The 15,606-nt window shown below is 41.4% G+C and overlaps 2 protein-coding genes across 8 annotated transcripts in view; one reads left to right on the top strand and one right to left on the bottom strand.

Annotated features, from left to right (window-relative positions):
• The window catches only part of si:ch211-269e2.1 (cohesin subunit SA-2), a 54,506-nt gene extending 44,009 nt beyond the window's left edge, over positions 1–10,497 (top strand). For 2 of the 3 annotated variants that reach the window (XM_060929800.1, XM_060929801.1), the window contains exons 27-32: positions 1,243–1,371; positions 3,982–4,136; positions 6,604–6,732; positions 8,907–9,109; positions 9,215–9,272; positions 9,431–10,497. In XM_060929800.1, coding sequence (XP_060785783.1) covers positions 1,243–1,371; positions 3,982–4,136; positions 6,604–6,732; positions 8,907–9,109; positions 9,215–9,272; positions 9,431–9,560 — 804 coding nt within the window. In that variant the 3' untranslated portion in view covers positions 9,561–10,497. The remainder of the gene's footprint in view (positions 1–1,242; positions 1,372–3,981; positions 4,137–6,603; positions 6,733–8,906; positions 9,110–9,214; positions 9,273–9,430) is intronic. The other variant, XM_060929802.1, reaches the window with a different exon arrangement.
• A 1,134-nt stretch (positions 10,498–11,631) lies between these two features.
• ppp2r3b (protein phosphatase 2, regulatory subunit B'', beta) overlaps positions 11,632–15,606 on the bottom strand; it is a 45,883-nt gene continuing 41,908 nt past the window's right edge. For 3 of the 5 annotated variants that reach the window (XM_060929794.1, XM_060929795.1, XM_060929799.1), the window contains 3 exons: positions 15,059–15,177; positions 14,869–14,972; positions 11,632–12,602 (listed from right to left, as the gene is read on the bottom strand). In XM_060929794.1, the coding sequence (XP_060785777.1) occupies positions 12,461–12,602; positions 14,869–14,972; positions 15,059–15,177 (365 nt within the window). In that variant the 3' untranslated portion in view covers positions 11,632–12,460. Of the gene's footprint in view, positions 12,603–13,763; positions 14,449–14,868; positions 14,973–15,058; positions 15,178–15,606 lie in introns of those variants that run through there. The other 2 variants (XM_060929798.1, XM_060929797.1) reach the window with 2 other exon arrangements.

The raw sequence follows: 15,606 nt of genomic DNA, 5'->3' as shown, positions 1-15,606 counted from the left end.
GGAAGGATATATAGAAAGTTTATACATTACTGTCAAATGGCAGCAAGCACATTTAGTATATTAGTTATAAAATGACACTTTTTCTCATAAATACACCAGTTTACTTTAGAATTTATTAGTTGACCGGGATGAGTGTGCAGCACTCTGTGTGTGTGCGCACGTGTGCATAAAAGTGTAAGAGTGTTTGACATGCCGACATGTTTGGAATGCCCATCCGCCTTGGCTGTGGCAGAGCCAGCAGTCTATCATCAACATTCTTCTTGATGATCTTGATTTACATACATGAGTATACACACACACACACACACACACACACACACACACGCACAGCTGCCATAATGAACGATGCCTTTCAAAGTCAAGGAAATGACAGAAAGTTGGAAGCCAACTGTAACCATGTATTTGCTCTACTTCCTGTTTTTGGAAAGCTCTCCAACAACTGTTCACTTCTTTGAGCTATAAAATATTTGCCAATTTCATGATCCACTTCCTTCCATTCAGTGTTTTTTTATTTTTTTATTTTATAAAGGTAAATGCTGCAGTGCTAAAAGGTGGCTGTTGTGTGGGATGGAATCACAGTGGGTTATATATCTGGGTGGGTTAAGGATAAGCAGCTAGGCTCGACCCTCTCAAACTCCACACTGGTACAGTGTTAATACAGTGCAATAGTCTGCAGCAGCCACTGAGGCCATGTTATAGAGGATTTGCCAGGTCAAGAGCATCTTTTTGTAACGGAGACTCAGGCTCGTAATCTCTCTGGACGAGAGGGCAGGAGGGCCTGATTTCTCGATCTGATGCTGAGAGGGCCGAGTCCGTGTTAGACAGCAGGGCAACACGTATCTAATCCTGCACTACAGGTATTATTTATCTCACTGAAGGTCTGTGATGTAGCTTGTAGAAGAGACATGGACAGGCTTCCATCTTTCTGATGGCTTCTTGACAGGCATATGGCAGGTGAGAATAAGAGTGATTTTGTGCTACTAAATGACTAGTGAAAACTTTTTTTGCTATTAGAAACCACTCCCAGTGCAATTCCAATTATTTTATCTCTGTAATTTTTACGTCCTTTTGTTATAGAATTCCCATCTCTATACTCACACATTCATTATAATACTGGTGATACAGTATGTACCCGTTGCAGATCTATTATCTGGGGATAATATTCTGTTGATTCACTGTATCGGCTTGAGCTTTAGGATCCTTGATGCAGTAACGCTCACTGCTCCTCTCTTTTCTTCACAGTACTACAATGACTTTGGCGATATTATCAAAGAAACTCTGAACCGCACCCGACAAATGGACAAGATCGAAAGCGCACACACCCTGGTTCTGTGCCTTCAGCAGGTTATCATACGCAACTCTCGTTCCACTGTATGTTTCAGTAATCTCGGGTCCTCAGTGTCCCCATGCTCCTTGATGAGCCTCTGCACCTGTCACCATCTCACAGACACAAAGCCCCTCCACCAGTATGCCCTCTGTGGAATGTTCTAGCAGCTCCTTCATTCTGTGAATTGCTTCATGGTAGACATTTGTACACAGTGAGATTGATAGGGGAAGTAGTGGTCAGTCACATTGTTTACACCACCACTTGCTCTTGAAGGTCAGTTCATCGCAAAACTGCTTCTGACACGTCTCACGCGTCACACTAAGGCAGAAATTATTCCGTTTTACTCATTCCAATTCATACCTACCTCTGTGTCAAGAGACTCCATGAAATTTTATATTTATGTAACGTGTAGCAAAGAGTACAGCAATAAGTTATTCCACGAAATCGAGTCGTACATGAGCTGATGGCCGATGAGCTGCGTAGTGCCAAGTCAGCCATGTATGACGAGATTGAGTGGAATAATTGTTTTATTCTATCCACATTCACTGGATTTTGAGAAACGGAGCATTTTTATTATCCCCGGCGGGGGATATAGAAACGGGTTCCGTCTGTCCGGTCACTTTTTCGTTTCCAGGTCATATCTTTTTAAAACTATTCAAGATATCTTCATGAAACTTTGTATACATATCAAGCAACATGTGAACTGGTGCCTTTTGCTATTTTGGGGTCTCATCTCATCTCATTATCTGTAGCCGCTTTATCCTGTTCTACAGGGTCGCAGGCAAGCTGGAGCCTATCCCAGCTGACTACGGGCGAAAGGCGGGGTACACCCTGGACAAGTCGCCAGGTCATCACAGGGCTGACACATAGACACAGACAACCATTCACACTCACATTCACACCTACGGTCAATTTAGAGTCACCAGTTAACCTAACCTGCATGTCTTTGGACTGTGGGGGAAACCGGAGCACCCGGAGGAAACCCACGTGGACATGGGGAGAACATGCAAACTCCGTACAGAAAGGCCCTCGCCGGCCACGGGGCTCGAACCCAAACCTTCTTGCTGTGAGGCGACAGCGCTAACCACTACACCACCGTGCCGCCCCTATTTTGGGGTTTTGAAAAAATTTTTTTTTTCCAAATTTTTACATTGAAAATAGATTTTGACTTAGTTTTTTCTAAGAGCAGTGTTTGTTTCCAGAGCATATATCCAAAACTATTCATGATACAGATTTGAAACTTGGTATACACGTTAACAAGGTGATGTATACGTGCATTTTCATACGAAGAAATGTGAGAAATTTTCATTTTTCATGTTTCCATGGAAACAATTTCAGACTTGGTCTCTCAGGTTAGTCTGAGGGGTAGGTTTGGTTTCCGGAGCAGAACTTGAAAACTATGAGTGGTACGGGCTTGAAAGTTGGTATATGTGTTGATTAAGTAATGTATATGTGCCTTTTGATACTAAAAAATGTGAGAAATTTTAATTTTTAGCTCACCTGGACCAAAGATCCGGTGGGCTTACTGTATACCATGGGCTGTTGAGGTCAGTGTAAAGAGGTAGGGTCGGTTTCCTGCAACAGAACTTGAAAAATGTGACAAATAATATCTTGAAACTTGGTATATAGAGAAGGGGATATGGATGACTCTGTGTTCTTGTTTTTATTTTTTGCAAATTCGATAAATAAAAACTTCATACAAAACATCTGACAAACTCATTTCCGCTTAGTCAGACTTCTTAAAAACCTATCAACGGCTGCACAAATTGACTTTAGTGTTGTTGTTGTTTTGTAGAAAGTGCTGTCTTGCCGAGGTATAGAATAGCTTTAGATGTTTATTTAATTCTTCCTTGGACATTTCAGTTATGTAATTTTCAAACTTCTTTGAGCTTTTGAACCAGTCTAAACAATTCAACAAATTTTAATGCTTAAAGATGAATGTAAACAAACCAGCAAAATGACAGGAGCAATTTGTGAAAAATGCTATGATGATGATAATTCTTGAAAAATAAAAGATACATTCTTACCATCAAATACTTTCAATACATTTTGTTGCGCTTTTTTTTGGGAATATTTTGGGGTTTTGGCTTCAAGTAGAGTTTTTATTTCGTCCTTGGTTGGTTCAGCAACACGCGCTACCATTTTGTTTTTCTCTACTCATGGTATACGAACTGATACCCTAGTAGTAGAATAGCCAATCAGAGCGCACGATTGCTTATATCCAGTGAATGTGGAGAGAATCATTTTTATTATACCAACACAAGCTCAAAGACGAATACAAATATGCTGTTTGTTCACTGTTCCACTGCCTCATACGATGTTCGCACACTCACTGTTCCATCGTATGTATGGTTGTTGTGTTTCTTGCTAAAAACAAAGCACTGTTGCTCTTTTCCTGCTGGTAGCACTTAAAAAGATGCTAAGTTACATTTACGGCATGCACGCAATACATTGTCATTTTAGTATGTTGTATCTGATGCGAATTCCAGGTGAGACGCAGGACAGTATACATTTTCTACAATACAATCAGTTCACAACTGTGTTAGGAATTCAGCATAGACACAACTTTAGGAGCAGGTATCACATCTATATTAATGTAAAAGGTGAACAGGGAGGGGTTATACTGACTTCTACACTCCTCACTGTGTGTGCAGCTGTACCTGCGGTTGAAGCAGGAGCAGGACACTGGGAGCGTGTGCAGTTCAGGAGTGCAGACCTACAGCAGCATCAAAGAGCTGGCCAGACGCTTCTCACTCACCTTTGGCTGGGATCAGATCAAATCCCGCGAGTCTCTGGCCATGATCCACAGGTAGCACTGTTCAGTCTCTACAGCAGCACAGGCTGGCTTGCTGACGCTGATACTTAATTGGTCGTTATCTTGCGTACTTTTATTTTGCCAATAATTTTAATTCGGCATGTAAGTGTTAACAAACAGCCGGGGTGTCCTGCTGCGGTGGAAAACCGTTTCCTCCACCAAGTCTGTTATATTTTTAATAATGGTACACTTCAGCTGGCATTAACTTGCTTACATGACCAGAACACAGATGTTTTATGAACTCACAACTGAATGACTGTAATTTTATTGAGCTTATAGCTTAATTTTTATTTCATCTTTTATTTTATTATTTCTTGCAGGGAGCTCAAGAATGCTAATAAAAATTAACTTCTTTGCTTTCTACCGAGATTGAAACTCAATAGTTGTTTTAAATTGAAACTGATGTTCAAATCCATATCATTCAGTTATTCAGTACTGTTTAGCAGTGTGACAGAAAAGAGATAATGTGCTCAATTCAAATCTTTTCAATCTTATTTGTACACCACTTTAACAGTAGATTTAGAGCCAGACGTAATAGCAATTAAACATTCCCTGAAACGCTACGAGATAGAAAAGAACCAGATTCAAAATGGAACCCATCCTCTTCTGGCTGACACATAGTGGGATTAAAAATTCATTATAGTATATAAGTGTAGAAGAGTAAAGTCAAACAGTACTAAGTAATTACAGTTGTGTTCAAAATAATAGCAGTGTGTTTAAAAATGTGAGTAAAGCTCAAAATCCTTATAATAGTTTTTATTTCCATGCATTGGGAACACTGCACATTATATTCTACATCAAAACATGAAGAAAAATGTATGAATATTTTAATTACTTTACAGAAAATGAAGAAAAATGAACATTGGGCTGTTCAAAAAAATAGCAGTGTCTGCATTTTTCATTACAAACTCCAAATATTTACTGTATAAACTGAAAAAATCTTAAGGATTTAGTATTCCTGTGAATCACTAAACTAATATTTAGTTGTATAACCACGGTTTCGGAGAACTTCTGGCACCTGTGAACAGGTATTCCAGCCCAGGATGATTTGACAACATTCCACAATTCCTCTGCATTTCTTGGTTTTGCCTCAGAAACAGCATTTTTGATGTCACCCCACAAGTTTTCTATCGGATTAAGGTCCGGGGATTGGGCTGGCCACTCCATAACTTTCATTTTGTTGGTCTTGAACCCTGATGCTGCTCGCTTACTGGTGTGTTTGGGGTCGTTGTCTTGTTGAAACACCCATTTCAAGGGCATTTCCTCTTCAGCATGAGGCAACATGACCACCTCAAGTATTCTGATATATGCAAACTGATCCATGATCCCTGGTATGCGATAAATGGGCCCAACACCACAGTAAGAGAAACATTCCCATATCATGATGCTTGCACCACCATGCTTCACTGTCCTCAGAGTGTACTGTGGCTTGAATTCAGTGTTTGGGGGTCGTCTGAAAAACTGTCTGCGGCCCTTGAACCCAAAAAGAACAATTTTACTTTCATCAGTCCACAAAATGTTTTTCCATTTCTCTTTAGGCCAGTCGATGTGTTCTTTGGCAAATTGTATCCTCTTCAGCACGTCTTTTTTTTAACAGTGGAACTTTGCGGGACCTTCTTGCTGATAGATTAGCTGCACACAGGCATCTTCTAATTGTCACAGTACTTGCAGGTAACTTCAGACCGTCTTTGATCACCCTGGAGCTGATCATTGGCTGAGTCTTTGCCATTCTGGCTATTCTTCGATCCATTCGAATGGTAGTCTTCTGTTTTCTTCCACGTCTCTCTGGCTTTGCTGTCCATTTTAAAGCACTGGAGATCATTTTAGCCGAGCAGCCCATCATTTTCTGCACTTCTTTACAGTATACGTTTTACCTCTCCAATCAACGTTTTAATCAAAGCACGCTGTTCTTCTGAACAATGTCTGGAACGACCCATGTTTCTCAGGTTTTCAGAGAGAAAGGGATGTATAACATGTGCTGGCTTCATCCTTAAATTAGGGCCACCTGACTGACATCTGTTTTTTCACAGAATGACCTCACTAATTAAACTCCACACTGCTATTATTTTGAACACGTCCCTTTCACTTAATTATTCGATTACACAGACTCAGGAGCATGCATATCATGAATGTTGGGTCTGTTGGTTTTCTATGACTCTACTACACCTACTGGTAAATTATTTGCCATGTAGTAATATAATTTCCACCAAAAACAGTGACTGATCTGGTTAGTCGTGTTGGACTGCTATTATTTTGAACACAAGTGTATATAGCAAAGGTAACCAGAGGTTAGCTTTAACAAATAAAGGTTAGTTTGGTTAACCTTTTAATGCTGTTATTTACAGTCTGCCAGGAAAGAAGGAGAATGAACAGGACAGGTTGGACACTAACATGGCTATGGCATTATATATAATTGAACCATCTCCCCCAACCATGGTGCTGTATTTTTGTTTCTTTGCAGGGATGGCATTGACTTTGTTTTCCAGGGCTTTGTTCAGCAGTCAGAGAAGCACTCGCCGCCATACCTCTCTTACCTCACCATCCTCAGCGAGTTCTCCAGCAAGCTACTGAAACCTGACAAGAAGACCATGTGAGTAAATCAACACTGCAGAGAAAGAGCAAGCAGCACTATGTACACTGTGGGATTTGACCAGAGGTGGACAGTAACGAAGTACATTTACTTGAGTACTGTACTTAAGTACACTTTTTGAGTATCTGTACTGTACTTGAGTATTTATTTTTTTGGAAACTTGTGACTTTAACTTCACTACATTTGAAAGACAAATATTGTACTTTTCACTCCACTACATTTCTATCAAGGTCCTCGTTACTCGTTACTATGAAGCGGCTTTGAAAGTGGATGTTTTTTCTTTTCTTTTCTAAAACGCGATTGGTTTTTTGCAGGTGACACCGAGACAGCCGATCAGTAATCACTAGGGTCACGTCACGTCCATAGAGTGGATAAAATCAAGATCAATGATTTCTCATCTCATCTCATTATCTGTAGCCGCTTTTATCCTTCTACAGGGTCGCAGGCAAGCTGGAGCCTATCCCAGCTGACTACGGGCGAAAGGCGGGGTACACCCTGGACAAGTCGCCAGGTCATCACAGGGCTCAATGATTTCTCCGCAGCGTTATTTAACACAATCATTTGATGGCAGAACGGAAGGAGGCGGTTCTTCTGGGGAATGCACGCACTCATGGTTCTATAGCAGGAACCCATGTTTCAGTTTTCTGAAAGAATTAAAGATTCATTTCATTTTAAATGTTTGCTTTGTTTGCCTAAAACGAACCACATCACGGCCTACAAAAACTTACCATCTAACCTGCAGAAGCATATTGAGGGATATAAATGTTTTATTCCAAGAGAAAGCTTGCAGTGAAGTTGTCTGTGCTTTTAGAGCTAGCGAAAATGTTGCAATAGCTATGCAGTCTGGTTCGTCAGATGACTTTCTATGGTTTTGCCCGCCAAGTTGCCGTAGCCTCGTCCACGGCTAACATCAACACATAGCTAGTTAACTTGGACACTTTTAGTTAGCATATAAAAACGGAGTTATGCTAACATGAATAATGTTAACTTATCTGAAGTCCTTTCAGAAATATGTTTGCTAAATAAACAAAATGTAGAAATCTTTCTTTTCTAGTAAAGTTAGCTACCCAATATGATTTTGAGTTTGAAAAGAGTTTGCTAGCATGTCAGGTGGCGTTTCACTGATTAGCTAGCTTAAAGTGCATATCACAGGTAAATTCAGGAGCAAGATCAATGTAATTCTCCTATTTTATATTAAACTTTGGTCAAATATCTTTTGCATTTTGTGCAATTTTTTTACCTTGCGCAATACCAGAAAAATTCAGTTGAAATCAAGCCATTTGAGGCGAATTGGTCCGCCACTGAAAAAACTTGGCGTTTGGATTTTCCTGGAAACATTGCTTTTCGTGACGTCGCGTGCGGGACGCCTCCCTCTGAATCCTATGTCAGTGCTGGTTTGTTTATGAGAAAACGACCTGGTGGTTTTCTGCAAATTTCTTCAACGTTATCGCGTAATTATTAAAATGGTTAATAGATGTATCGTAGGAGGGTGTAGCAACACCAATCTTGATGGGATTAGTACTCATCGTTTCCCAAAAGACCGGACAATGAGAGAGAAATGGGAGCGCTTGGTCTACACAGGCTGTGCACTGAAACCGTGCAAAGCTCGCGCAGCCTGCTGGCGCTTCCGCAGGTGACGTCACGAATCTGGCTCCAGACTCCCTTGGGATTTTTCCAGACGCGTTTTATTTTATTTTTTTTCTGCTGTAGACAGATGGCCTTGTGCAAAATTACCCTTCTGGCCGAGTGTGTAAAGGGACATACTTTCATATAAAAAAAAATGAAATTGGTCCAGAATATGCACTTTAACGTTAAACCACCATGATGGCACAGCATGCGTTCATTTTGTGAATTCACAAAATAATCCAGTCGGTTGCTTCAGAGGCATTAGGTTTTGTAAGCATTGTGACAATAATAACAATGTGTTGACAGAAAATGTACTTTTAATACTTCAGTACTTAAGTAAAAATTTGACTGGAGAACTTTCACTTGTATCGGAGTAACATTTGACCAGCGGGATCTGTACTTTGACTTAAGTAATGAAGTTGGGTACTTTGTCCACTTCTGGATTTGACTCAGGGAGCTGTGTTCAGTTTTTGGTAAAGAAGCCTATATTTTGCAAATCTTTTATATTCCAGCAAAACCAAGCCCTTTTCTCTGTTTCCCCACATCAGATATAGTTATCTGCAACGATACACTGGTGAGCAGAGCATCAGTAACAGGGAGGAGTGCTGGATGCCTCTCATTTATTACAGAGCGTCTCTACAGGGCACAGCCGAGGGAGAAGACGCAGTGTCCTTCATCAGCTCTGACACTAATAAACAGTTCTCACTCAATCGCTCTAGATCGCCCTCCATCAAACCTGCTGCATCTGAAGGTACGACAAGTCACAAAGTCAGTACCGAGTCAGCAGCTTTACGACCGGCACTGACGATAGGACATACGACTACATTATGTCCTCAAACTCATTCTGTATTTACAGGAGATCTGCGACTCTCACAACCATGTACAGAAACTAAAGGGGTCAAACAGCTGAAAAGGTGAGCTGTGATGCGTACTAACTGCAAAACAGCCAGGCCTCACAAGTGTATGATGTGTACGATGCATTAATGTGCTTAATTAATTAAAATATTAGCACTTTTAAAACACACGATCAGTAAGAGTCATTTTTGACACCAGTTCCTTTTCCTCTGTGCAGCCACGAGCTGAGAGTTGCAGAACCGAGTGCCGTGCTCAGAGAGCAGCCTGACAGCAGGGAAACGGCTGATATACAGCCAGGGGTCACTGCTGAGGGAGTGGACGTGGACACGGTAGAAATAGACATTTGATGTCCTCATGAAAGTCCATTTGAAGATGTTCATTGACGGTAATAAGAACGACGCAGTGTTCAATGTGCCTAAGATGTTTCCTCTTCATATTCCATATGACCTCATGCAAATTTTTTTTTACATTTTTTACTGTATTTTCAATTTTGTTTGATATACATTTACTGTAAGCAGTGATGGAATGCATTGGTGCTAAAGACTTTAGCATTTTAATTATTGGTTTTGCATTGCATAATGATTTTGGTTCTCATTTAAATCCGATCTAAACTAAAGATGATAGAATGTACATTTTGTCTTCTTTGCTGTTATATTAGGCATGTGTTTCTGCTGAGATATGTAAAGCTAGTCACTATCCTTCCAAACTGTGCTCATGCTAATTTTATTTAAAAAAAAAAAACGTATCAGGTGGCGCTGTCGCCTCACAGCAAGAAGGTCCTGGGTTCGAGCCTAGCGGCCGGCGAGGGCCTTTCAGTTTGGAGTTTGCATGTTACTCGCGTGGGTTTCCTCCGGGTGCTCCGGTTTCCCCCACAGTCCAAAGACATGCAGGTTAGGTTAACTGGTGACTCTAAATTGACCGTAGGTGTGAGTGTGAATGGTTGTCTGTGTCTATGTGTCAGCCCTGTGATGACCTGGCGACTTGTCCAGGGTGTACCCCGCCTTTCGCCCGTAGTCAGCTGGGATAGGCTCCAGCTTGCCTGTGACCCTGCACAGGATAAGCGGCTACAGATAATGGATGGATGGATATCTATCTCTCAGAACAGCATAACACACTCTGGGGGTGGGGTCTATTAATCACTATCTGCCCTCTTCTCTCAAACTGACAGTTTTATTTCTTTTCATTTTCAGATTAATGTTCACCTATTTGAATGTATTGTATATAATATTGTTCACCTTTTCACTGTCATTTCATTTATATAAAAAGATTCTTTAAGAGTCTCCAGCCATCTTTTCTGTCCAAATCTCTACAATAAGAACTAGAGAGAATCATCATGTATGATCACTGTTCATCTCAATCTCAACAAATATGTAATATCATCAGAATCTAAATGCACACAACCGAGCAGGCACCACACTCTCTGATACGATTTTAAAAATCTAATGGCACTCCCTTCTACACTGAAGAATTGTGATGCAGTACACTGAAGTACATTTCTATACTGCAAATAAATACGTAATTTTTGGATAACTGCTGCTCTTCTCTCTCAGGTGCAAATAATCTGCTCAACGTCAAGACTAAAACGGTCATCGCAAATAATACCAATATGTAACAGAAACGGTGGCACGGTGGTGTAGTGGTTAGCGCCGTCACCTCACAGCAAGAAGGTCCGGGTTCGAGCCCCGTGGCCGGCGAGGGCCTTTCTGTGTGGAGTTTGCATGTTCTCCCCGTGTCCGCGTGGGTTTCCTCCGGGTGCTCCGGTTTCCCCCACAGTCCAAAGACATGCAGGTTAGGTTAACTGGTGACTCTAAATTGACCGTAGGTGTGAATGTGAGTGTGAATGGTTGTCTGTGTCTATGTGTCAGCCCTGTGATGACCTGGCGACTTGTCCAGGGTGTACCCCGCCTTTCGCCCGTAGTCAGCTGGGATAGGCTCCAGCTTGCCTGCGACCCTGTAGAACAGGATAAAGTGGCTAGAGATAATGAGATGGGATGTAACAGAAATGGCAGAACATCTTTCCAATATATTAAAAAAACGTAGACGGTCTACTGTGCATCCAGGATGAACTGGTTAAATAAATACATTTCACATTCGGTTAAACAGCTGGTTTTAAACAGAAATCAAATTATACATATTTTTAAAACTACTGTATTTTTGATAACTGGTACTAACCATCAACAACAAATATTTTTAACCAGTTGGGGAAAAAATATAAAATGTTGCTAACAGCTATGACCCGACATGTCTGTAGTTAAGGAGGCTTCCATTTCTTTTTAACAGGTATGTAAAATAAGTTTGAAATGTTTTCATGAGTAAATTGTTTGCTGTATTTCATTATTATTGAAACCTAATGTAACTATTATTCACTCACACACAAGCAGGATTCAGATGCACGTCACTCATTGTATACAGGATGAATGAAGTTATAATACTTTATTAAACTCAAAAATGGCTCACTTTTTCCATTCTTAAAGTACATTGTTCGAGGTACTTTTTATAGAAAAAAACAAATTTTATTTAGAACTCGGATGAATCTAACACTTTGAACAAAACACAGCAAATAAATATGTAGAAATCTTTATAAATAAATGTATAATTTAAAACAAATGTTCATGTCTGTGAAACAGCAAAGTAGATGCTGACCGGAGGCACAGTATTTGTAAAGACAGTTTTTCCCCTGCAAGGGGCTCTGAGTGTGAGGCATTTCAGAGACACCTACACACAGCGTTATTAGAAATACACCATCCATGAAATCAAGCTCAAGTCTGCAGTGACTTTAGTTAATTTGTGGAATGTAAGATTTGCCAATTTAAGTGTGTTGAATATTCTACACTTGGAGCACACGGAGCATTTCAAGTGTTCTTCAGTAACCTGCCGTTTGGTTCCTGTACAGACAGACAAGCCTGACAGGCCTAGTGCTGATCAGGCACCGAGCTCAGTAGGAGCTGCCAGGCTCTGTACAGCTGATCCTACACTACTGGTGTGCTGGGCGAGCACAAGCCTTCCCCTTCATGTGTTTCACCAGGATATTGGTGTATTGCTTCTAAACTAGAACCTGGGACACACTCTTTGGCCAGTCAGAGTACAGACATGAACTTGTAAGCTCATGCATGTAGCTGCATCGATGTGTTTTATAGGGAATGGCTACAGGCATGGTGTTAGTTGCACATGGCCTGTTTCGCTGTGCTCTGCTGGGTGTTGTGTGTCTGTGAATAGTTTTTAATGTTTATATTGCTGCAACTGGCTGTCATTCAAAATCGTCTGCGTATTCGTACTCCTCCAGGTCCAGGTTACAGTGAGGGTTAGCAAACTCAAACAAGTGCCTCTTCTCACTGCATAGATCAAACTCACTGGAGATGCAGTCAATTGGCACCAGGGGGTTCTCGTAGCTGGAAAAGACAGCAGCAACTGATTACTCACTCCCTCACTAATCCTGAACATGACTAGTGCTGACTGACAAGTGCAGCTTTCACACCACTGGATAATACCAGTACAGAAAATACATTTCACACTGAATTGGTCACTTTTATCTGTTGCCGAGTAAAGAAACTCAGATAAAACACGGCTCCATTTAACAAAAGTTAAAGGAACAGTCCACCGTATTTCCATAATGAAATATGTTCTTCTCTGAATTGAGACGAGCTGCTCCATACCTCTCCGAGCTTTGTGCGACCTCCCAGTCAGTCAGACGCGCTGTTACTCCTGTTAGCAATGTAGCTAGGCTCAGCATGGCCAATGGTATTTTTTGGGGCTGTAGTTAGATGCGACCAAACTCTTCCGCATTTTTCCTGTTTACATAGGTTTATATAACCAGTGATATGAAACAAGTTCAGTTACACAAATTGAAACGTAGCGATTTTCTATGCTATGGAAAGTCCGCACTATAATGACAGGCGTACTAACACCTTCTGCGCGCTTCGGCAGCGCATTGATACCTTCACTCAAGAGTTGTACCATTTTTTTTTTTTTTTTTTTTTTAGACAGGGCGAACGGACCAGGGCATTCGCCCGCCTGGCCGTGCCCGACGAGGAGCGCTCTCGGCCAGCTTGGGAGGCAGACGGCAGCCCCTCCTGGAAGTGTGGTTTTACCATGGGCCTCATGCGGAAAAATGACAAAGTCCCAATTTTACCATGGGGCTCGAGTTGTACCATTTTTTTAGACAGGGCGGACGGACCAGGGCATTCGCCCGCCTGGCCGTGCCCGAAGAGGAGTGAAGGTATCAATGCGCTGCCGAAGCGCGCAGAAGGTGTTAGTACGCCTGTCATTATAGTGCGGACTTTCCATAGCATAGAAAAATCGCCACGTTTCAATTTGTGTAACTGAACTTTGTTTCATGTCACTGGTCATATAAACCTATGTAAACAGGAAAAACGCGGAAGAGTTTGGTCGCATCTAACTACAGCCCCAAAAAATACCATTGGCCATGCTGAGCCTAGCTACATTGCTAACAGGAGTGACAGCGTGTCTGACTGACTGGGAGGTCGCGCAAAGCTCGGAGAGGTACGGATCAGCTCGTCTCAATTCAGAGAACAACATATTTCATTATGGAAGTACGGTGGACTGTTCCTTTAAGCTGAAACTATTCAGGCCAAAAAAGTATGTGGGGGGAAAAAAAAAAGATCACTGGAGGACTGGAAATGCACGGAGCACCAGGGTGAAGAGAGTGGACTGATGAACTGTTAAAGTCCCAGGGAACATGTGGCATGTTAAAATGTTTCCATGATGTGATATTGCACATGAAGTCTTAATATTCTGGTCAGCATATTTGACTGACGCCCATCTGTCCGAGTCTCACAGCCTGCTACTTCACTCGGATGGCAGGGAAAACCGGGATGCATCAAGAGTAGGATTTGATTGCTGGATTAGCTTTCATGGGCGACTTGGCTTTTACATACTTGGTTTCTTACACTAAATGCAAATGCAGTTTTCAAAAAAAATATACATGCGGGCAGGGCAAGCGTCATCTGCCTTGTCATATGGTTTGAGAGGCTAATCTTTATTCAACATTATGCCTGCCCACTTTATAATCAGAAAGTGTGACATTCTGGGGGGAAAAAAGTGAATGGGAATATTCAAAGTCAGCATGATTAAATCAATAAGAAAACGATAGAGGACTCGGGTTCCCTGGGACTTGAGCGAGTGGGCCCCATGTGAACAAGGACCAACACCCTGCACTTAAACTATCTTACCTATAGACCTCAAAACAGAAGCTGCCTTCAGAAATCAGTGGTGCTCCTAAAACCAGCACACAACACACAGCACATCAAAATAGACCTAGATCCACAAACCATTTGCTCCAGTCTCATGAAAAAGTCTATTTAAAAAGCGATGCCATTAGTTTACTGATGGAAAAAATATGTTATAATCATTGGTCCTCATTTTAACCAAAAGATGAATTCCAAATTCGTTGTAGAATGTCTGACACTACAGTGAATACTGGTCATTTAATGCCATAAACAATGCCGAATGTCTTCTAAATAAATCCAATTGTCCTGCATACAGCTGTTTTTAAAGTTTGTCTTTAGTGAAAGCTTACCCAGGCTGGAATATGGACGTGTTCTAAGGTGAGAGGCAGCACTCTGATATTAATGATGCATGAGCTGAGATGTGACAAGCCAACAATATGAAATAGATGATGAAATCCTGATGCTTTACCCATCATTGTACTCATTGGCAGCTTCCTCAGCCACCAAAATATCATACTCCTCTGCAGCATATCTTTCCCAGTCTGAAATCTCCTGTCCCAAACTCTCAGCATCCTGGAAGGAACGTTTCGAATAGTTAGTGCACAAATAATTAGAACAGTTTGTCCAAACACAAGAAAAGTGTGAACGCTGCTCATTACCTTTGCCACCATGAATGGATCCCTCTGCTCATGATCCAGATATTTCTCAATATTGAAGAAAGTGTCAAAGAACACATGAGCAAGCTTGCATCTCTTCAAGTCCCGGAGCGTGATCTTTCCTAAACGGAATATACATCAAATACGAGTATTAACTCAAATTTTCTACAATGGTTTTCAGCGGTTAGTATTCACCACCATTTTAGGAAGCAACACCAAGTATCCTCCCCTCAAATTTTTTCATGGCTAATTCGCACCCACCAGACAAGTCTCCCTTATCACATGACAGCTACCAGCAAGGGAGGATGAAGGCCATCACGCGCTCCCTCTGAGGCAGAGGATGTAAGCTGACGGTATCTTTTCAAACTGCTGCTTATGCAACGTTAGAGGGTGGTGGAAAACACCCAGAGGAAAGCGCTATCTGTATACATGATCTCACAGATGCCCGTGATTGGCTAGTGTCGTAACTGACAAGGCATGTTCCATGTTATTTCAGAGTTTTTATTTCTTCAGTATTGTTCTACAACGTAGAAATTAGTCAAAATACAGAA

The sequence above is a fragment of the Neoarius graeffei genome, chromosome 9 (assembly GCF_027579695.1).
Source record: "Neoarius graeffei isolate fNeoGra1 chromosome 9, fNeoGra1.pri, whole genome shotgun sequence".
Taxonomy (NCBI): domain Eukaryota; kingdom Metazoa; phylum Chordata; class Actinopteri; order Siluriformes; family Ariidae; genus Neoarius; species Neoarius graeffei.
This window is presented reverse-complemented; position numbering and strand designations above follow the sequence as displayed.